The sequence below is a fragment of the Hevea brasiliensis genome, chromosome 6, assembly GCF_030052815.1.
Source record: "Hevea brasiliensis isolate MT/VB/25A 57/8 chromosome 6, ASM3005281v1, whole genome shotgun sequence".
NCBI lineage: Eukaryota > Viridiplantae > Streptophyta > Magnoliopsida > Malpighiales > Euphorbiaceae > Hevea > Hevea brasiliensis.
In genome coordinates, this window is record NC_079498.1 from 108,732,161 (window position 1) to 108,753,356 (window position 21,196).

Below are 21,196 nucleotides of genomic sequence, written 5' to 3' on the forward strand. Positions count from 1 at the left end.
TATAATATTTGATGATTGGGTATATGTTTAACTCAAGTCCACATCAACTTCATTTCTCAATTTGTGTTATATTTGACCCTTTTATTGCATGCTTTGACCAATTCTATATATATATATATATATATATATATATATATATATATATATATATATATATATATATAATTTTGGTCATAGATTCATTTCTTATACAAAACCTTTCAGCCCACTTAATTAGTTTTTACTTGCAAGTGTCAAATTGATCATATACGTGCATGAATTATGGTTTACCAATAAAGTTATAATATTGGCCTTATCATAAGAATATTATTGTCAAAATAAAACTCATAGATTTACTGTTTGATACATAGTTGAGCCAATGAATAATAGTGAAAATCCCTCCAACTCCAGGACAATCTTCCAATTATATATACTGTAGACATCATATTTTGGCCGGACAATAAATTCGTGCTTTGTAGATTAACCATGTAATAATTATTTTCTTCCCACAAGCTATGAAGTTATGTCGTGAAAATTTCAATTTTTTCTGAATTGAGGTCTAATCTCAATATTACCCAATCTCAATAAATTGCTCTTAAGACAAACGGATCTCAAGAAAGACCAAACTCAATGATGTTCAGATGGTTGACCGAACTCATTTAGATTGTTTTCAGAACTCAATGTTTTTGAATTGTCTCCCGAATAACTAAATGTTTCCAAAAAATTTGAAGTTTAAAAAATTGTTCAATATCCGATCATAAGATTTTGATCCTATATATTTGTTCCAGTTTTCATGTTAATCAATTCTTCGAATGTTTATTTTTCCAGTTTCCAAGGTCAAAATTCAATTCCCGTAGGCATATTATCTGATCTCAATAATGTTTCGCTTATTTTCAAGTTTGAAAGTCTAGTCTCAAGGCTATTCGATCTCAATAAGGTTCAATTGCATGTGCCTGCTTTAGTTCAGTGTTAGTTAATCTGATCTCTAAAGCTTTTGAATGTACTAAACTTATAATTAAATGATGGTCTCATGATAGCCCGATCTCAATAAGAATAGTACTAGATGATTGATCACAAAGAAAAAAAAATATATTTCATTAATCATTCAAAATTTTACAAGGGTCAAACAATGGGCGGGCTCTCCCCAGCCCGATCATCATGTACATTAACACTTTTCCCTCTCCCTCCAGTTCGCACTCGCTCTCAACCCCAACACCCAGAGCAAGCTTTTCGAACCAGGTAAAGTCCTCTTTAGGATATCACTTGATGAGCTCGGCTAGGAGATCTCCCTTAGAAAGTCCACTACATAGGAAGCCCTTAAGCCTAACTCAAAGAACACAGGTGAAACCCATTCCAAACCCAGGTCAAGGGATAAGAAGAATAAACTAAAGGCCGAATAGAAGAATAGGCCGAAATTAGTGAAAAAGGACTTTGATAAAACAATCTTGGAAGTTAGGGGAATGCACTTTGAGGTCCACTTTAAATTCATCAATGAGCCTCATATTTTGCTGGTTGAGATTGCTAAGCAGACGGCAAGGAGCCCATAGTTCAGCTTGGAACTCCTGACTGATCTGTGCTAGTTCGGAGCAGTTAAGAATTGATGCCACCTCATTCATTGGGAGAGCTTCTTTCCTTGGGATCGAAGCTTGCCCTTGGCTCAGCCCTGCGAGCTGGTTAGAGATTGGATTGATCGCTATTCCAATCTCAGGTCGCCTATTTGGTATGACCTCTTCATCCTCATCAGAGAACCCTAAAACATGTACGAATGATGGGCTCCCCGCTCTTCGACCATCGGTGCTGCTCATTTTCCGTTAGAGAAGGAAAATATATGAAGGAAAAAGATCAAATGCTATACCTTTGATGAAAATGTCGGCGGAGATCAAGAATTTAGAGGAAAACTCGCCAGAGATTTGAGAGAGAAAAGAGAGAGCATAAATGTAGAATGTGAAAATGGTAGCCTTCCCACCCCTATATATATAACCTCGAACATTTAATACTTTTCGGTATTCAATGCATGATGAGAGAGGCCGAACAATGGTAAATCAAAGATCAATTGAAGGGGCCAGAAGTGACTACAAGTCAGATAGAAAAGAGGTCGGATTACAAAGGGATAGCATAGAGATCGGCTAAAGAGTTTTTCAGATGGCCAAAGGTTGATAGAGATCGGATTAAGTGGCCAAAAGGGAAAACGAGATCAGATAATAAGAGATCGGGCTAAAGGAGTTGATAAAGAGATCGGAAAGGTCGGGAAATGGCAAAAATGGTTGGGAAAACTAGATCATTAGAGATTACTTAAATCATGGCCCTTGGTTTACAAGATCAAATTTCTCACCATCAGATCTGAGTTAGTTAAAGCATATGAGGTATGATTCAATCTCTACCATCAATTTCATTTGTAAGGATGAATCCCAACCATCAGATTCAAGACAGTTAAAGCACTATGGCATGCTCAAATCTGCACCATTGACCTCATCTTCAAGGACAGATCCCAGGCAGCTAGATTAAAATGATGTAGACAAATTTGGTACTTTTTGATATCAATCCTTGATTTGGTTTGTAAGGCATAATTCCCAACCGTAGGATTAAAGAGAAAATGACAAGGGAGTCCGGAGCTAAATCTCCACCCTTAATTTTGATCCCTTTAATTCTTAGCTTTAGGATTTCATCCTTCCAAATCCAGACCCTTCATCTTTTCTCTCCTAAATCCTAACCCTCCTTTCAAGATCCCTGTTCCCTATAAATACTTAAAATCTTCACTGTTAAGGGGGTCGATAATCTATTTCTTTAAAAAAGCTGATAGAATAGTTAGAGGAGGCTTTAAAAACGTCAGTTTTCTAAAGAATCTTCACTGTAATATGACTAGCTCACCCTCCCAAAATTCTCATTCACCCATCATTTTCTTGAAGCACCTCGACTACGTCCTCAAACATCATTCATTGCTAAAGTTCGTTCACAGGTAAAACTTTTAGCGTCTGCATGTTGCTTTCAAGGTGGTTAGCTAGGTTTCATTTAGATATTACGTGAGTTAGAATCTAAGCTCTCTAAATATTAACTCAGGTTGAACTCTCAAAAAAGTAGAATCAAGATTATTCCCTGCTTCTTCCGTAAATATTACTTGTGATTTTTATCATTTTATTATCTTTTCTATGTCGGACACTTTATTTATTTATTTGTTGTGTTATTTTCATAGTATAAGAATAATGTTTGGAGTTCGGATAATAATAAGTTGCATTAAGAGTTCGGCAAAGAGAGCACATCAATAATGATAAGAGATCAGAAAATAATAAAACGAGGTCAAGATGAGATTGGAAATTGCGAGAGGTCGGAAATTGGTCACGTATAACATACATTTGCATTAGGGGATAGTGCATTCTTTTTGTTTGTTTTAGTTTAGGAAATAACTTGAGTTCGAAAAATGCTGCTCTAAAGTTCTATTTTATTTTTTAATAAATCTTTTTGTAAAATATGAAAGATCGGGAGAGAGTCATTTCCTTGAATTCCCTAGTGTTTATTTATTTTTACGAAAAAATTTTACAAACTCCTTACTTTTACAAAATTTACCAAATACACTTAACTGTTCGATTCACGGGAGAGTCCTTCCAAGAACCTTAAATTTTTTACAAAATCTTTCACTGGGACTCAATGGAGAGTTCTTCTTAGGGTCCTCGCGCTCATAACACAAGGGAGAATTTTTCCTTGGGGTGCGTCCTATGTTATTAGGGGAGAGTCCTTCACTCTGCTCGGCTCAATTAAATAAAAATACCAAAGTTACAAAATATTGAATAGCTTAAAATAAAATGATGTGGGTAAAGGTTTGTGCTTGATTATGCCGATGATGGGACTTTTCTTCATTAACTAAGAGTCCTCATTGATGAAGAGAACTCTCTAGGTTTTAATTAACATATCCCTTTTGAATTAGAGTCCTAATTAAAAGGAATGAAAGCCTATACCCATATTAGTTCATGTATAAAATTCACTATAAACACCACACCCTCAATTATTTGGATGCCAATGACGAGGTGAATGATGAGTGAGTCGAGAGTCCTTCTCGCTCATTGTGAATCTCTAGAGATCAAATAATGCCTCTTCGGAATTAGAGTTCTAATTTTGGAGAGGGAGGAATTTAATAAAATACATATGTATATAACAAATTAAACAAACACACTTTAGGGCCGTCCCATTTACTCATGTTCTTGGGATACCCAGAATAGTGAAACATCAAGCATTCCTATAATAAACATTAGGAACCAACATTATAATTTTAACCTCAAAATTGTGGGCTTTAAGTTATAAAGAGCACATTACTAAATCTGCTTGCCCTTGTTGAAGGACGATGTGGGGTGCCTAATACCTTCCCCACACGTATACAGATCCTGAATCTATAATCTCTGCCTTGGAAGTGGTCAAATCTTTTTCAAAAATAAAAACGGTTTTCTTTAATTTTCTTTAAAATTAAAGTAGCAACTCCTTACTCTCTTCTTCGGTGAGAATCATCCGGTGATTGCAAAACCTTTGCGACATATACTAAAAAAAAAACGTGGCATAAAAGCTAATAAAGTTATTAACTAGAGTTGTTGCATCTAATATAAGTTTAAATTCATATGAGAACAAATTTAACAATCACTAAATTAAATATTTGCATTGAGATGTGTACAAAATTAATTAAAATGTATATATAAAGTAATGACTGATAAGCTCATTTTCATATGAGTTTGAACTTTTTGTAGCCACAACCTTATAAAAAAGACCATCACCCATGAAGATATTATTTCATCATCTTAATGAGTCAACAAAAAATTTCTATTTTGTATTCTTTTAATATTATAAGTTTACTTAAAAGGAGAAATTCATTTATTGATCTTAGAAAAAAAATTAAAATTATTACTATAATTATGTAAAATTAATAAAAAAATAATTAGCGTTTCACATTTTAATTAATTTTTATTAAAATTGACTCAAATTAATCTCATTTTAATCGATGTGAAGCAAAGTTGATGTAAATCAAAGTGTTGCATATCAACTTTAGGAAATGAACAACTGAGCTCTCATATCTCATTTGATTTAAATTGAACTTTAGGGTTGATATGGGGGTAAATTTCACTCGTGGTACATGAATTTTTGGGTTGTTAACAGTACGGTACATGAATTTTAAAATTTCACTTAAAACCTCATAAACTATCATAAATATCACTTTAAACCCCATACAACCTGCAACAACCGGTTTAAAAGTTAAAAGGATGACGTGGCAGTTCAAACAAGAATAAAAATCATCTTTTCATCTTTTCTCTCAATTTTATTTATCCTAAATACCTTGCCCTTCTCATCTCTCGCTTTCTGATGAAATCAATTTTCCTTTTACTCTCTCTTTTTTCTTCAGCTTTGTAGTTGAAGGATATTTTTGTGCTTTTCTTTTTCTTTCTCTCAGTTTAATGGGAGAAGGTTATCACCCAATGGCATTCCTTTTTGCCGATGTGAAGAAGAAGCGAAATTAACAACATCATGAACCAATGCACACCCTGGAAGAAGGTTCTATGGCTGCACAAACTATTGGGTAAGTAGAAATAAAAATTTCATCTAGATCTACACTTGGGTAAAATTTTTTCTATGACAGCATGATATGGGCAGTCATGATTTGGGTAAATTTTTTTAATATGGGTTTTAGGGTAAGAGAAGATATTTATAATGATATGGGTTATGGGTTTTTTTATATGAATAATACTACGATATGTCTTTTTTTTTTCAATTTTTTGCAGAGAAGCAATTGTTGTTATTATTTTGAGTGGGTTGATCCACATTAAAATTTTCCAATAAAATCTAAATAAAATAATATTGAATCAAACATACCCATTGAAAAAAGCTATAACAAATAAAGTACCTTAACTGAATTGGGAGAAAAGTCCCAAACAGTGAACTTGATAGTAATTTGTGAGGTAATGGCAAATTCGTAAGAAAAACAATGACCAAACTCACAATCCTTCAAGGGAATAATAAGCAAACTGACAAATCGATAAACCAAGAGTGAACTGACGAATTGAGGGAACAACAAGAGAGAGAGAATAAAGATGAGAAAAATAGCATTCAAGCGAACCTGCGTTCTACGCGTTATGTAAAATCATTGGTCGACAATGAAGAATGAGTCATGAAAAGAAATAATCGATAGATTTCAAGTGATGATTTGCGATGAAGAATGAGCCTGATGATAAAGAAATTGAAAGGACACAACCTGTTGTATCAAAGAGAGAGAAAATGTAGATGAAAGAGTGAGAGAGTGAAGTAATACAAGTTGGAGGAGAGACAAAAAGGGATAAGTGATTCTTAATCTTACCTGGACATGCCAAATTATTTTTTTACTTTCAAACCGGTTATTGTAGGTTGTATGAGGTTTAAAGTGACATTTACTGTAATTTATGAGGTTTTAAGTGAAATTTTAAAATTCATGTATCGTAGTGCTATCAACCCTAAAATTCATATACCATGGATGAAATTTAACCGTTGATATGGTTAAAAAATGCTAGCTGCATATCAATTTGTGGAAATGAAGATGCTTTAATGGATGAATTTCTTTAACAAGTGACGTGGAAAACTGTTCTTTGCGATTTGGTCTATGCCTATCCCACCACCTTTTGCCTAGTTGCAAAATACCCACTTGCCCAAATGTTATTGGTTAGTTCTAACTCAGACTGGCCAATAGAGTGGAGAAGAAGATGGTATAAAAACCCTCGTGTCAAGTAACGGATTAATGATCATATTGCACAAGGGTGGCCACCCCAGCCGCCCTCTTGATTTCTTAGATGACAAATGTTCCACGATCAAGGACTCAAATTTCAACAATTATTGACTAAAAAAAGGAGCTTTTGCACACCACAACTGAAGCATCAGAACAACATTAGAGGGCCCTTTGATGGGAGCTTTCCACTATATGAGTTATGGGGTTTTACCATTTAATCATTGCTTTCTTAATTATGTCAGGATTTCTTTATTAGCGGTCGGTTTCATTGGAAAGAATTTGATCAAGATTAGGCCTTTTACCACCTCAATAAATAAATAAATAACAATAAAAGGGACCATATCTCATAATTAGAGGTTTTGAGCGAATATCAACTCCAAACAATATCATTTCTTTTTGGATAGTATAATCACATAAAGAAGGCCTTAGCTTAGTCCTAGTAAGGACACATGTTTGAGGACAATGGCTAATTTTTCTTTTTACCTTTTCATGGAAGTTCAAAGTAACAAGCCAGTTGGTGGATGATTTTGTCAATGCAGTCTTTGTCATGTTCCGCATATCATTGTTCTCATGTCATTTTTCATCACAAATCAAGCATGAATTTGGGTTCTCTAAACAACTTCTAGCCGTCACAATGAAGGGGACCTGTTCTCTTGTAGAATATCTAGCTAGGTAAGCTTGTGGAGTGTTGGTTTTGGGTTAGCTTTCCCCACAGATGTAATCCAGTATAAGGCCGGAGAAAATCTACATTGTATGAAAACATAGCATACAAAATTGATCATCAAAAAGATATGGACCAATCGTAGAAGTTACTCCTCCACTTGTCCTATAGGACAATTCTAGGGTCTGAAACTTTACAAACCCAAATTTCATGAACAAGTACAGTTTAGTTGATGCCATCAGCTACACTTGGCGCAACTTGTTACAAAAAGGTTAAACGACAAATAGTTGGACTTGGGAACACATAAACAAGAGAATCATACAGATTTTGTCCAATTGCTGGGAACTAAGGCTTCAAAACAATTAGTTGCAGATAGGAGGAAGAGAAGTCTTTCAGTGCTTCCTCCAAGCTGTCATCCCCATCTCCCGCTCCTCTCCCTCTTACCCTTCACAGTGGCCCAAAGGGGTCCCAACATAGCCAATCATAATCCTTCACCCAATAAAGCATACAAGCATTTGAATTTCACGTGCACTATGGACCCATCGACACCCTAACTGGGCATCACCCTGTCAAATAAATCAAAGGAGAGGCCCCAAAAGTCCCTCTGATCTGATCTCAGGGTAGATACGCTATGCTCACATTCCTACAGCTATGGATTCAAGAACATAATTGATCATCATTTAAGTTTGCAAGACTTGGGTATGAGCGTACTTGACACTGTAGGCAGAGATACGCCTAATGGCAAAGCCATCTACTTTTTCCAAACATAGGATAAGCATCCATAACACGCTGAGGATAAAAACTTTGGAGACCTTTTTTTTTAAAAAAAAAAATCTGTGATGGAGATGGGATTGTGGTTGCTGCTGCTTGAAAAAATTGTAAAGATTTATGAAATCTTTCTTTCTTGCGACTTTTTCTATTCAACTTTGGCATATGTTTGATGGTTTCTCTTATAAATAATAATTCCCCAAAAAAGAGAACCAAAGGTAAAATCCTAAAACTCTTGCAACAGTTAGGCAGTCTTCATACGAATTCTCAAAACTGAATATTGGTTTAGTTGACTCAGCACCCAAATCTTCACCTTTAAATTCTCTTCTCAGCCATTCATTTCCCTGTCTCTTCCACAACTCTCCTTTTGCTTTTGCTTACAAAGAAACAACTAATACCAGCTTAAACACCTTTTGCCCTCAGCTCCCTCCAATTTTTCCAACCACAAGATGAGATGCCCACCCGCTATCTTCCACAAACAAAATAATATGCTTTTCACAAGAAGTTTCATGATCTTACTCCTAAGCTTCATGACTATAAGAATAAACCTGTGTTTTTCCAGCGACCATTCTTCATTGAGAACACTTTCCATTGATGGACATTTAATTTTTGATGATGTTCACCGTGCAGCCAAAGACTTCGGCAACATGTTTCAGTTGCTCCCTTTTGCAGTGCTACATCCAAAGTCAGTTTCTGACATTGCCACTACAATAAAACATATTTGGCAGATGGGTTCTCATTCACAGCTCACAGTTGCAGCCAGAGGCCACAGCCACTCGCTCCAAGGTCAGGCACAAGCCCACCAAGGAGTTGTCATCAACATGGAATCTCTCCAAGGCCCAAAAATGCATGTTCATGCTGGAAATTATCCATATGTGGATGTCTCAGGTGGTGAGTTATGGATAAATATCCTGCATGAAAGCCTGAAATACGGGTTAGCACCAAAATCATGGACAGACTACCTATATTTAACAGTTGGTGGTACTTTATCCAATGCTGGGATTAGCGGGCAGGCATTTCAGCATGGCCCACAAATAAGTAATGTCTATCAGCTGGAAGTTGTTACAGGTTAGTCAAAAGTAAATTGTGGGCATATGAAATGGTGATAATACATAACACACACACACACACACACTCACACACGCACACATCAAGGGATGATTTGCATAATTAGTAATGAAACCAAGATCAAATGGACTATATCCATGACATTGGCAGGTTTCCTAGTTAGGCATGTTGTCCTAGACCTTGGTTCCATTAGAATATATTTCAACCACTGGTCACTGTATATATTTCCATTAGAGAGAGAGAGTGTGTGTTCTTGGGATAAAGGCTTAGTTTAGTTGAGTTGAGTTGAGTTGAGAGAGAGAGTGTTTGTGTGTTTGTTTATGTTTGTGTGTGTATAAATGCCTGTATGCATGCATATATAACAAAGACATAAATCCTGTGCATAGCATAAATTCTAACATAAAATAGAATGAAACTAAGTGTAGGGAAAGGAGAGATAGTGAATTGCTCAGAGAATCAGAATGGTGACCTATTCCACAGTGTTCTTGGAGGACTTGGTCAGTTTGGCATCATAACAAGGGCAAGAATATCATTAGAACCAGCACATGATATGGTAAAAAGCATGACCATTGGGAGTATTAATTAATTAATTAGTACAAAGAAAAGGAAATAATTGCTCTCAGTTTAGTTAAAAGTTTTACTTCTAATAACAGAATTCTGTATTTCGAATAGGTGAAATGGATTAGAGTGCTCTACTCAGACTTCAGCAAATTTGCCAGAGACCAGGAGCTTCTAATATCTGCAGAAAACACGTTTGACTACATTGAAGGATTTGTGATCATTAACAGGACTGGTCTCTTAAATAACTGGAGGTCATCCTTTAATCCTCATGACCCATTACAAGCTAGCCGGTTTGAATCAGATGGAAGAACACTATTCTGCTTAGAATTGGCCAAATACTTCAACACAGACAAGAAAGATGTAATAAATAAGGTTAGAAGCAATAGCCCACCATCTGGTCGTTTTCTAAATTATTTAACTAAATTGATTAATAAATTATAAATACGTAATACACAAATTAATAAATTAAATTAAATTAATAAAAGGACACTTGTATATTTTTTTTATGTTGCAGGAAGTAATGAACTTGTTGTCTCAATTAAGATATATCCCATCAACACTTTTTCTATCAGAAGTTCCATACATGGAATTCTTGGATAGGGTTCATGTGTCTGAGATCAAACTACGGTCCAAAGGCTTGTGGGAAGTTTCACATCCATGGCTAAATCTTCTTGTCCCCAAAAGCAAAATTCACAATTTTGCTGAAGAAATCTTTGGAAATATCCTTACAGACACCAGTAATGGGCCCATCCTCATCTACCCAGTCAACAAATCAAAGTAACAGTTCAACAAAGATCATTTTATTTCAGTAAATTCCTGTAGCTTTTTTTGAATGATTAATTCATTGATTCCAATTTCAGGTGGGACAACAGAACTTCTGCTGTTATTCCAGAAGAAGATATTTTCTATTTGGTGGCATTCCTTTCCTCTGCCGTTCCCTCTTCAAGAGGAAGTGATGGCTTAGAACATATCCTAACTCAGAACAGGCGAATCCTAGAATTTTGTGGCACAGCCCGTCTTGGTGTCAAGCAATATCTGCCTCACTACACTACACAGGAAGAGTGGCAAGCCCACTTTGGTCCACAATGGGAAGTTTTTGTGCAAAGAAAATCTGCTTATGACCCTTTGGCAATACTTGCACCTGGCCAAAGAATATTTCAAAAGGCAATAGCTTTCTCATGACACTGGTGAAAATTTTATTTTAAAAGAAAATGCCCTTACAGCATGTGGGAGGAAGATGCCTTAACCTCCCTGCAAATACTAAATAGATAACTATATTTTCCCCCTATTTTCTAATATACTCCAAGTTTCACAAGAAGGCTACAGAAGCTACTCAAACTTTGTTTTCAAAAGTTGAATATTTCAAATATCTAGTATTTATAATCTTGCTTGACAATTTGAAAACCTTTCTGAAGATATCCCCACCTTGCCATACGACAACATGAAGTACAATGCTTGAGAACACCCCAAAATATATTCAAATTCGTCTGCTCAGCATAGGACAAGAAGTTGAAAGACTAATTAAACAGTAATTAATCGAATATGTAATCATGAAATAAGAATTACTGCAACTACAAACCACCTAAAATGTTGGTTCTGAAGACAATTTACCCAAAAATTAATGAATAAATAAATATTTCATGCACAACAGTTGAAGAAGAGAAACTATCAAGTATAACTAAAATGCCATCATAGAGACATATCTTATGGGGAATTAGGCAAAAGAATTCATATCTAACCATTTGATCCCCAGGAAAACACAAGTTGGCCACAAGCAAATACTTTAGGGAGAAAATCTAACTAAACTCAATTACCTTTGTACGGTAGTATATAGGTATGTTTGCATTAAGAAGAGTAAGAGTAACACCAAATTGTTTCACACTTTCACTTTCCTTTCTCCATCCTATAGGCATTTTAGATTGAAAGCGCGTCTAAGCTTGCAATGCAATATAGCACCGCAGCTAATCGTATTTGAAAGAACCCATGAAAATAAACCTCTAGGATTAGACATAAATGAAGCTGTTACCGGAGATTAGATCGAGCTAAATGCAATTCCATCATCTCTTTGAGGAAAGAGGTATTCTAATCGACAACCCATCTTTGCCCATAGAACAAAAGAAGCGCATGAAGCCTCACCCAATTCAATCGTTCTCGCAATGCCCGGAAAGTCCCACGGAAGTGAACCTAAGCGAGGCAAATGTACGTAGTTGTGAATGGTAAAGCCTGAATGTGATTCCCAAACTATGCCATTTCCAGTTACAATACGACATGTCGTGTTTTTTGCAAGGACTGGGATCGCTGTTTCTGACGTTAATGGTTTTGCCACGTGGCAAGATCAGATGAAGCAACGCGCATAGTAATGGCACATCAGCATCAGCGGTGGCTCCGAGACACCAAGCTTCTTTGCTCTTTGATGCAAACGCTGTTATCATCTTCTTCTTGGTTACTTCCCGCAAGAAAACCAAACACCCATACACACCATAACACGATTCCTTCTCTGTATTCCATTGCAAGCGCCTATTTTGTTTTTCATGAGCATTGCGTGAATTTCCTCGCTTTCAGTGACATAAACAGAAGCAAACAAAAATCCAAAGTCGGCGTCACCGCGTTGAGAAAGCCGACAGACTGTAGAGTTTGTTTCGCTTTCCCTTCTCCGTGTCACCTTTCTTTTTGTTGACTGGTTTTGGTGGGGGTTACAGGACCAACGCTGTAGACTTCTCTTTCAAAGTTGAGTTCTTGCATTTCTTGGTAATTTCATACTTTGGTTGTCGATGTATGCTGATTGGATAAAGTACAATGAAAAACCCGTGTAGTAAAATTCTTTAAGGATCCATTTTTCTAGAGTTTCAGACTTCTGGTTCAATGGTCTGTTGTGATGTTTGATAGGTGATTTGCTGATCTAAGCTCTTACCCTTGCTCCAGGGGTAAAGCTTGAATATATATAAATTGAAATTTCGCTGTTTCAAAATCAGTGGTTTCGAGTTTATCATGTTGAATATTGCGTGTGGAGCTTAGGGTATATCGCCAGGAAAGCTTTTTGTGCTTTGGTATTGTTTCTGCTTTTCATTATATTTTATAGCGATTTATCATACAACACTTGACGGTTGTAATTGGGAGGAGAGAATGATTGAAAATACTGAACCAGCGACTCATAATGTGTACTCGGATGGGTCAATTCAGACTCACACCTCAAATGCTGCTTTAGAACATAAGCTGGATGAGCTTCGACATCTCATAGGCAAAGCAGAAGGTGATCCGTTGAGGATTGTTGGCATTGGGGCAGGTGCTTGGGGAAGCGTATTTACTGCTTTATTGCAAGATAGTTATGGCCATCTAAGAGATAAGGTTCTAATAAGGATATGGAGAAGGCCTAGCAGATCAGTTGATAGGGCCACAGCTGAGCATCTGTTTGAAGTGATCAATTCCAGGGAAGATGTATTAAGGAGATTAATTAGGCGTTGTGCATATTTGAAGTATGTCGAGGCAAGATTAGGTGATAGGACTTTACATGCCGATGAGATATTGAAAGATGGCTTTTGCTTAAATATGATAGATACCCCTCTCTGTCCTTTGAAGGTTGTAACCAATTTGCAGGAGGCTGTGTGGGATGCTGATATTGTCATTAATGGGTTGCCATCAACTGAAACCCTCGAGGTGTTTGAGGAAATTAGTAGATATTGGAAGGAGAGGATTACGGTACCAGTTATTATATCTTTGGCAAAAGGCGTAGAGGCTGAGTTGGAGCCTGAGCCTCGCATAATAACTCCCACTCAAATGATCAATCGAGCAAGTAAAATTACTTTTTCTAGATCTTTTTTCTCTTGTTAATTGTGCGATTTTCCTTTTCTTTAATATCAATGTTGCATGCATAATAGTTTAATATATTGTGCTTTGCAGCTGGAGTTCCAATGGAGAACATCCTCTATCTTGGAGGGCCTAACATTGCCTCAGAGATATACAATAAGGAATATGCTAATGCCCGAATATGCGGAGCAGAAAAATGGAGGAAACCTTTGGCAAAGTTTTTGAGGCAGCCTCATTTTATAGTGTGGGATAATGGTGACCTTGTTACTCATGAAGTCATGGGTGGCTTAAAAAATGTCTATGCCATTGGAGCTGGTAAGCTTCAGTTTCTTCATACTTTAAATTTGGATTTCATAGATCATAACAATGACGTCATTCACATCTCAAATAATCAATGGTTGAGCTCTTCACTGGATGAGAGACTGAAATTTAGGTTGAATCCGGACAAGGTTGCTATGATTTTTGAGTTGATTCCACTCTGACTCATAAACTGCTTTAAGATTTTATAGTATTCCATGAGAAACGCAGCATGCATTATCAATGGAGCTGCATATGGGAAAGTGTGTTAGACCTAATGCAATGTTAATAGGGTGCATATGGGAAATGAAGAACTTATCAAGCTAGAAAGTGATATTATGTCTGTTATGTGATTGATTTAATTTATTGTAGATGTAATTGTTAACAGTGGCTTCTGTTTGAACAAATCCTTTATTTCTATTTAGTTGAGTTATAGAATGAGACGAATAATGGATAGTTTTGGCACCAGATAGAAGCTGCTGAATGCATCATGATTAAGTGATTAATTTTATGCTATGTGATATTATAATGTGCCTGTAGTTTTGTTGCTGTTAGTACTGCGATAGCTTAAAGGAAAAATTGCATTAGGTTAGCAGAATGTTGAACAATGGTTAGTTTCAAATCTTTGATCTGTGTTTTTAATTTTCAGTCATGTTTCTACAGGAATGGTGGCAGCTCTTACAAATGAGAGTGCAACTAGTAAATCAGTATACTTTGCACACTGCACATCAGAGATGATATTTATCACACATTTGTTGGCAGAAGAACCTGAGAAACTTGCTGGTCCCCTGTTGGCTGACACATATGTAACCTTGTTGAAAGGTCGTAATGCATGGTATGGTCAGAAGCTGGCCAAAGGGGAGTTGAACCTTGAAATGGGTGATAGCATTAAGGGAAAGGGGATGATTCAGGTATTGGTTATTGTTGCTCATAGACATGGTGAATATAAATGACCAATGCTATTGAACTTAAAGAGGTTCCGTTTGATTGTGGCTCTAGTTCTGGTTGCCTGAAGTTTGATTGTGGCCATAGTTCTTGTTGCCTGACCATCTACCATTAATAACAATATAGGTTTCTATTTTCTTCTGTTTTACCTTATATCTTTCCTATCTAAGATATTGAGCTGAACTTTCGCTTTGCAGGGTGTCTCTGCAGTGAAAGCATTTTATGAACTGCTAAGTCAGTCCTGCTTAAGTGTCTTGCATCCTGAAGAAAACAGGGCTGTTGCTCCAGTTGCACTATGCCCCATATTGAAGATGCTATATAGAATACTCATAACAAGGTATCTTTTGACTCATTCTAGACAAAATTATTCATAAATCTGATTGTCAAACACACCTACCCACCAACAAATGCAGAAGTAAAGTTGGATGGGGACTTGATCAAGTCAATATGAGTGAACACTATCTCTGTATTTTTATGGTCAACATTTTCTGAATTCGTATGTTACATTAGGAGCAGAAGTGCAATCTAATGTTTTTCATTATTCAAATGCCCAGGGAGTTTTCAGCACAGGCCATTCTTCAAGTCTTAAGGGATGAAACTATGAACGACCCAAGAGATCGCATTGAGATTGCACAAACCCACGTTTTCTGTAGACCGTCACTCCTAGGACAGAAACCTTGATAATGTATCGCCTATCTTTTGCATCTTGTTTTTGTCACTTGTCAATGGATACATGTAATAAACTAAACTATTAGGATAAAAAGAATAGGTTACGAGTTGGTTATTGTGTTGTATCAATTCCATTTTTGTGGAGTTTTGCTTAATCAAGTACAATGAACAGGCTTGAATTTTATTTTTCAGGGCTTGTAGGACTAGTTTTTCCGTCTCATTTTAAAGCATTGTTTTTTCAAAAGCCTTTTTGTCGATAAACAAGACAAGAACTTCTGGAATATGATGATATCTAATATAACATGGCAAAGCAAGCCTCTTAATTTTCAAGATCATCACCTCACTTAATGGTGATGCTTGTTTATATTATGCACTATAATGTGTATACTTTCTGTAATTCCTCTCCGATTTTTTGATATCTCAGCCACAAGTCGAAAAAGCCCTGTACCAGAAATGGATTTGTACATCTGTTACTAATCATAATACATATGAAGTATCTTTAGCTTCTTTAGTAATCCTAAGAGGAAACTTAAACCTTGAATTACAAGTTTCTAAATTTTGAGGAAAGGACTTACAGAATGGCTGCACCAGGGAAAAAGTTGAACACTTACGGATGGGTTTGATAAAGAATTCAACTACGAAAATATGAGGAAGCTGTCAGACACGTACTCCCATCCAAGATAAAACCACCTGACAATTTTCTATGAAAACACATGCAAGTATGAACTCTTATGTGTTTCATTCATAAACTGCTAGGCAAGATACATCATACATTTGTCTTATGATTGAACAAATGTTCAGACAATGTTTGAGCTTTTAAGGTATATAGAAGCCAACATCCATCACGATCCAAAGTAAAAAGAGGAAAACTCGACTCAAGCAATACGATCAATTGAATTTTACATAACTTTACTCGTGTAAACAACAATTACAATTAACAGGAGTCACTGAGGCATGACCCACTTGATAATCACACCTATTCTCTGAAGGGGAAGAACTGAATTCAATGTCCCGAACACTTTAAGAATAACAACGACAAATATGATCAATAAAAGACCTCTGTGCCAATTTTCTATAAGCTTGCAACTGTAATTTTTCTTTTTTTCTTTAAAAATAAAAAAAGGAAAGAATGAAGGGTTTAATATATTGCCCAATGGCTTCAATTAGCATGTTTACAACAAGTAAGCACATAATCATCCAAAAATTGGCTAAGCTGAGCACCGTACATTTTTGGATCATTTCTGAAATGATCAACATGAGGTGTGGACACAAAGTTGCAAGCTCTAACATCATGCCCGGCTCTTCGCTGATCCTCTATAAACGATTCCACAGACATAGCAGGGATGACTCTATCCGCAGAGCTATAAATGTATAGCTGTGGACATCTAGGTTGTCCTGATGATAGTAAGCTTAGCACATCAGAAAGCCTCCTGTAAAGCAATAAATAAATACTATATAAGTTTCTGTTTATGAGGATCTGTCAATGACATTATTATTTATTTGTTGTCTATTATGTTCCATTCAAATTCATAGTTGTTGGCAAAAGTACTTACCTGTTCACAGTCGGAAGATTTAAAATCACCTCAAAGAACTTCTCCAAAATTACTAATAAAGCTGCTTCAGTTGCTGCAGGTTTAGGTTCTACCAATGTTTTGCTGCCAACTGATACCTCCACATTTGACTCATGTGAGATGACATGTACTTTAGTAGCAACACTGTTCTTTTTTAGAAAAGCTGCAGAGAAACCCGAAGCCCAGACCTAAACAAATGAAATCAAGCGTCATATGAAGTTAGGAACTCGTAAGCCTCCAAAATGGCAAAAGAAAGGTGTTTACAGCAAACATCCAAAAAGGAAAGATCAATTGCAAACACCGATATGTATTGGAGGACATGATGTACACAGGAAAAGACATAAACTCACCACCACTAGAAAGGTCCACACAATATAATGCTGAAAACATGTACTAGAAAGACACCACCAACAGGCAGTCAAAAGGCCAGTCTCATATTATCATTGTTCAAATAGTAAAATAGTCACACAATAGCCAGCAAATGATAAAAGATGTGAATTATTTATAGTCGGGAAGGACGTGCACAGAGATGAAACTAGAAGCCAAGGCTTACACAAATGAAATCAAAGACAAATGATCATGGTCCAACATACTAAACCAATAAAATGCTAGTAAACACGAAGCTACAAGTACCAATCAAAATGCTTACAGAAAAGAAAAAGGAGAATGACACAGGGTCTATGTACCTAGTGTCCCTCCATGCCAACCATTACCTCAAGACCCCCAACAAAAGTGAAGAAGATGCGCAATTGCAACAGACAAATATCTTAAAATTTGATGCAGTAGTATCACCAGACCAAAAAGTACATTTTCAACTTAAAGAGAGTCACAAAAGCAACACTGGACAGCACCAAAAGCAAAATAAGCAACAAACAGATGAAAATTGTAGAAATCAATAACATGATAATAACTACTAAATATGAAGCTAAACACAATTTTATGGCATATGCAAGAATGGAGGTATTGAGAAGTAAATTCAACCGCACTACCCATATGCCAAAACTAGCATTTCCATGTCTGGCACAGTGAAACATGCGCAAGCTATTAAAAAAAAACAAATAAATAAATAACAAAAATAAAAAATAAAAAGGCCCGCATTGTGCCATTACAAAACCTACACATGATATTTACCTGGGGATCAGGGGCTGCAACAGGTGCAGAATCCACAACACAACCCTTAATCCTTCCCATTAAGGAAGAATCCTGATTCTGAAACTTCTCTAGTATAACTCCATATCTGTGACAAGACACATTAAACTAAACAAGTCAAGCCAAGTAGTTTTACAAGAACACATAAAATAAAATAGTAGCATGCCTCTATGCATAAAAGAGCTAACGTTAACCATCCAGTATTGCTGAAAGTATGGAAAACCAGGTTCTTTTCATGCTCCTGTTCTAGCCAATCAGCCAGATGGTTCACAAGCAAGTCTATATCTTGTTCAGCTTTCCCACCAACCCGGTAACTAAGAATCTCAGCCATTGGAAATGTGAAAGTAATGGCATGAAATCCCCTTGAAGTATACCACTTCGCATATTTCTTAAGATGCTTCTGCTTAGATCCTAACCATCCTAACAGAACCACGACTGTTCTAGACTTAGCCAACGAGCAATCAGAAGACCCTGAAACATCAATAGCATCCGGCTCTGGTAAATGCCATCTGTACAACACATCAGGAGGGGAAGTAGGGAATGTACTTGTAAATGTGGTTGGCTTCGGTCCTTTTGCCAACTCTGCAGACTGATATGAACTAAGAAGAAGAGTAGAAGAAGCTATTGCATTGGGGACAAATTTCTGAACTGAATTAGGAACTGGGAAGTTAGCGTTGGGTATAGGTACACGAATTCTAGTGACGAAGGACAAGTTGGTCAGCTTAGAAACTAATATATGAGAAACCCATGAAAAGTTTGGTTCTTGCATTGAATTAGATAATGAAGAATGTGATTGTTCACGGGCGGAATAGGTATCAAATGATTTAAGAGATGGGAATTTATCGGAAAGGTCAGCAGAAACAGAAGTCACGGCAACGGCAGCAGCTGCGACTATCGGTCTTTGAAGGATTCCGGACAAGGAACCCATGGAGGAAATAGAAGAAAAGAATCTGTCATAAGACTATGACCAGGCAAGGCAAGGCAAGGCAACCGAATCAGACGACAACCCAGATAACCAAATACGGAAGAGGAGAATCACCTGCAGAAAATTGGAGCAAATCAAAGTGGAACAATTTCTAAGATGAGACCAACAATGAAAAAAAAAATGGTTTGGTTTTGATAAAAAAAAATCAGATATGAATATGATAAAATCCAATTCAAGCGAGGAAAACATGCAAAGAGGAGGAGTTGGTAATATTCGACGGGATTCTTGTTCTTACCTTGCTTAAAGGGTCCAAGAAAATCGGGTTGTCAAGCGTCCTCCTTTGACAGCCCAGATGATAACACTTCACCGACCAAGAAACTTTAATTTTTTGTTTTTGCCTTTTATTTTGGAGTCAAAAGGCCTGCTTTCACCGAAGGCGTCCCTAAAAGTAAAACAAGTTGAACATGTTAATCTTCAACCACGCTTCCATGTTTATAACAATTATGATGTTGATTGATAGCTCATTCAATTAACAAATCAATAATCTATTCCCGCCGTTGAGGAGCTCAAAAATATGATAAAAGAATTTAACTACGCGAAGAAAGGAAATGCACACGAGGAAGGTATCTTTTCCCTCCAATTAACTTGTACTTGATCCTCCTCCCTACTCCCGACCAAACAAATACGAACCGAGCTCAAGACCTTCTGGAAGGAAAGAAGGGTATAATTGGAAAAATGAATTAACTAAAGCGATTACCGAATGGAGGTAGAAACTGGAACCGCTCGCTAAAATTACGAGTGCAAACAACACCAGCACGCCAAAGCACTTTCATGCCCTTTAATACGTGCGGGCGGCATTTCCAGAAAAAAAATGAAGCTCAGTTATTGCCCGGCGACGAAATTCAATTACTTTGAATTTGAAAGCGTTTGATCTTAGAACTTTGAAAGCATTTTGCGACACTGATTGGGCCTCTTGTACTGAAACCAAGCGTTCCATCACGGATTTTTGCATTTTCCTTAGTCAATCACTAGTCTTATGGAAGTCTAAAAAGCAACCCACTGTGAGCTGCTCTTCCGCTGAGTAAAATGGCTATCATATCTACTTCAAACTTTCCAAATACGCACTTTGCTTCCTGTCAAACTATATTGTGATAACAAAGTAGCACTTCACATCGCATCCAATCCAGTCTTTCATGAAAGAACCAAACATTTTGACATTGATTGTCATATCGTCAGAAAGGCAAATCATAAAAGGCCTCATTCAACCTCAGCATATTCCATCTCAACATCAACTGGCTGAGATTTTCACCCAAAGCCTCGGCGGTCCTTCATTTTCTGTTCTCGTGCCCAAGCTAGGATTAATTGAGCTACAAGCACATCCAATCTCCAGCTTGAAAGGGGCTGATAACACCAATAGCTGGATCCAATCATGAAATCAGAGAAATTCATGGAGCAAATCAAGGATCATCATATCAAATCAAGGATATTAAGGAATCTGTGGAAGCAAATCAAGGATCATCATATCAAATCAAGGATATTAAGGAATATGTAGATTTACCTATATCATTTTTCTATGTATATAAATATATACCTTGTGCAGCAAATAAACACAGAGAAATCATTTTGTTCAAGAAATCATTTTGTTCAAAATTCAATTTTGAAAACGAAAACTGATAAGGAAAAGGAAAAGAAATTTGAAAAAAAAAATCATTTCTTTGGATTAGAGTACAGAAGGGACGCGTAAATGAGAAATAAAACTAAAGATATGAAAATCGTAGGGTAAAATTAAAAAGGAAATGGAATAGAACTGACCTGAGGAGTGACCAAGGAATGTGAATGGAAATTGTATTGCAGCTGATTCTTGCTCTTCGCTTCCCTTTTAAAAAGAAATAAAGGGAGAGAGAGATTCCTGGTTTATTGGAGATGACAAGGTTATCAACAGAGGGAGATGCGATTCGTGGGTGGTGGCGGCGGCGGTGGCAATGGTGAAGAATTTGGTGTTTGTCTTTTCCCCCGCGAATATCACGCAAGCTGGCTGGCTGGCTTTACCTTTAAATATGTTTTTGTTGAAA

At 36.6% G+C, this 21,196-nt stretch overlaps 2 protein-coding genes and 1 long non-coding RNA gene across 7 annotated transcripts; 1 reads left to right on the top strand and 2 right to left on the bottom strand.

Annotated features, from left to right (window-relative positions):
- Positions 1-7,480: 7,480 nt before the first annotated feature.
- On the bottom strand, positions 7,481-11,726 carry LOC131180924 (uncharacterized). Of its 2 annotated transcripts, none has more exons than XR_009149603.1 (2): positions 11,579-11,726; positions 7,481-9,058 (listed from the first exon to the last, which is right to left on the bottom strand). It is a non-coding gene; the product is annotated as an uncharacterized LOC131180924 (long non-coding RNA). The 2 variants fall into 2 exon arrangements; XR_009149602.1 differs by having other exon boundaries at positions 7,481-11,251; positions 11,579-11,694.
- Positions 11,727-12,152: 426 nt separating this feature from the next.
- On the top strand, positions 12,153-15,670 carry LOC110666595 (probable glycerol-3-phosphate dehydrogenase [NAD(+)] 1, cytosolic). The gene is made up of 5 exons (XM_021827147.2): positions 12,153-13,554; positions 13,662-13,883; positions 14,529-14,776; positions 15,008-15,147; positions 15,365-15,670. The coding sequence occupies exons 1-5, from the start codon at positions 12,888-12,890 to the stop codon at positions 15,489-15,491; spliced, it is 1,404 nt and encodes a 467-aa protein (XP_021682839.2). The 5' UTR covers positions 12,153-12,887; the 3' UTR covers positions 15,492-15,670.
- Positions 15,671-16,334: 664 nt separating this feature from the next.
- On the bottom strand, positions 16,335-21,196 carry LOC110666596 (uncharacterized). Of its 4 annotated transcripts, XM_021827151.2 has the most exons (7): positions 20,937-21,190; positions 19,420-19,566; positions 18,746-19,238; positions 18,388-18,670; positions 18,182-18,287; positions 17,033-17,238; positions 16,335-16,909 (listed from the first exon to the last, which is right to left on the bottom strand). In XM_021827151.2, exons 3-7 carry the CDS (start codon positions 19,125-19,127, stop codon positions 16,639-16,641), a joined length of 1,248 nt encoding a protein of 415 aa, XP_021682843.2. In that variant the 5' UTR covers positions 19,128-19,238; positions 19,420-19,566; positions 20,937-21,190; the 3' UTR covers positions 16,335-16,638. The 4 variants fall into 4 exon arrangements, with proteins under 4 accessions (XP_021682843.2, XP_021682840.2, XP_021682842.2 ...); XM_021827148.2 differs by having other exon boundaries at positions 18,388-19,238; positions 20,937-21,196; XM_021827150.2 differs by lacking the exon at positions 20,937-21,190 and adding an exon at positions 19,882-19,984 and having other exon boundaries at positions 18,388-19,238.

What these genes read in the sequence shown, in the direction of transcription:
- LOC110666595 (XM_021827147.2), top strand. Translation starts at nt 12,888, where the DNA reads ATGATTGAAAATACTGAACCAGCGACTCATAATGTGTACTCGGATGGG. An exon ending in AGGGAAAGGGGATGATTCAG is followed by an intron (nt 14,777 to 15,007) that starts GTATTGGTTATT and finishes TTCGCTTTGCAG; the next exon opens with GGTGTCTCTGCAGTGAAAGC. An exon ending in TATAGAATACTCATAACAAG is followed by an intron (nt 15,148 to 15,364) that starts GTATCTTTTGAC and finishes TCAAATGCCCAG; the next exon opens with GGAGTTTTCAGCACAGGCCA.
- LOC110666596 (XM_021827148.2), bottom strand. Translation starts at nt 19,127, where the DNA reads ATGGGTTCCTTGTCCGGAATCCTTCAAAGACCGATAGTCGCAGCTGCT. An exon ending in AGCAATACTGGATGGTTAAC is followed by an intron (nt 18,288 to 18,387) that starts GTTAGCTCTTTT and finishes GTCTTGTCACAG; the next exon opens with ATATGGAGTTATACTAGAGA. An exon ending in TTGCAGCCCCTGATCCCCAG is followed by an intron (nt 17,239 to 18,181) that starts GTAAATATCATG and finishes TCATTTGTTTAG; the next exon opens with GTCTGGGCTTCGGGTTTCTC.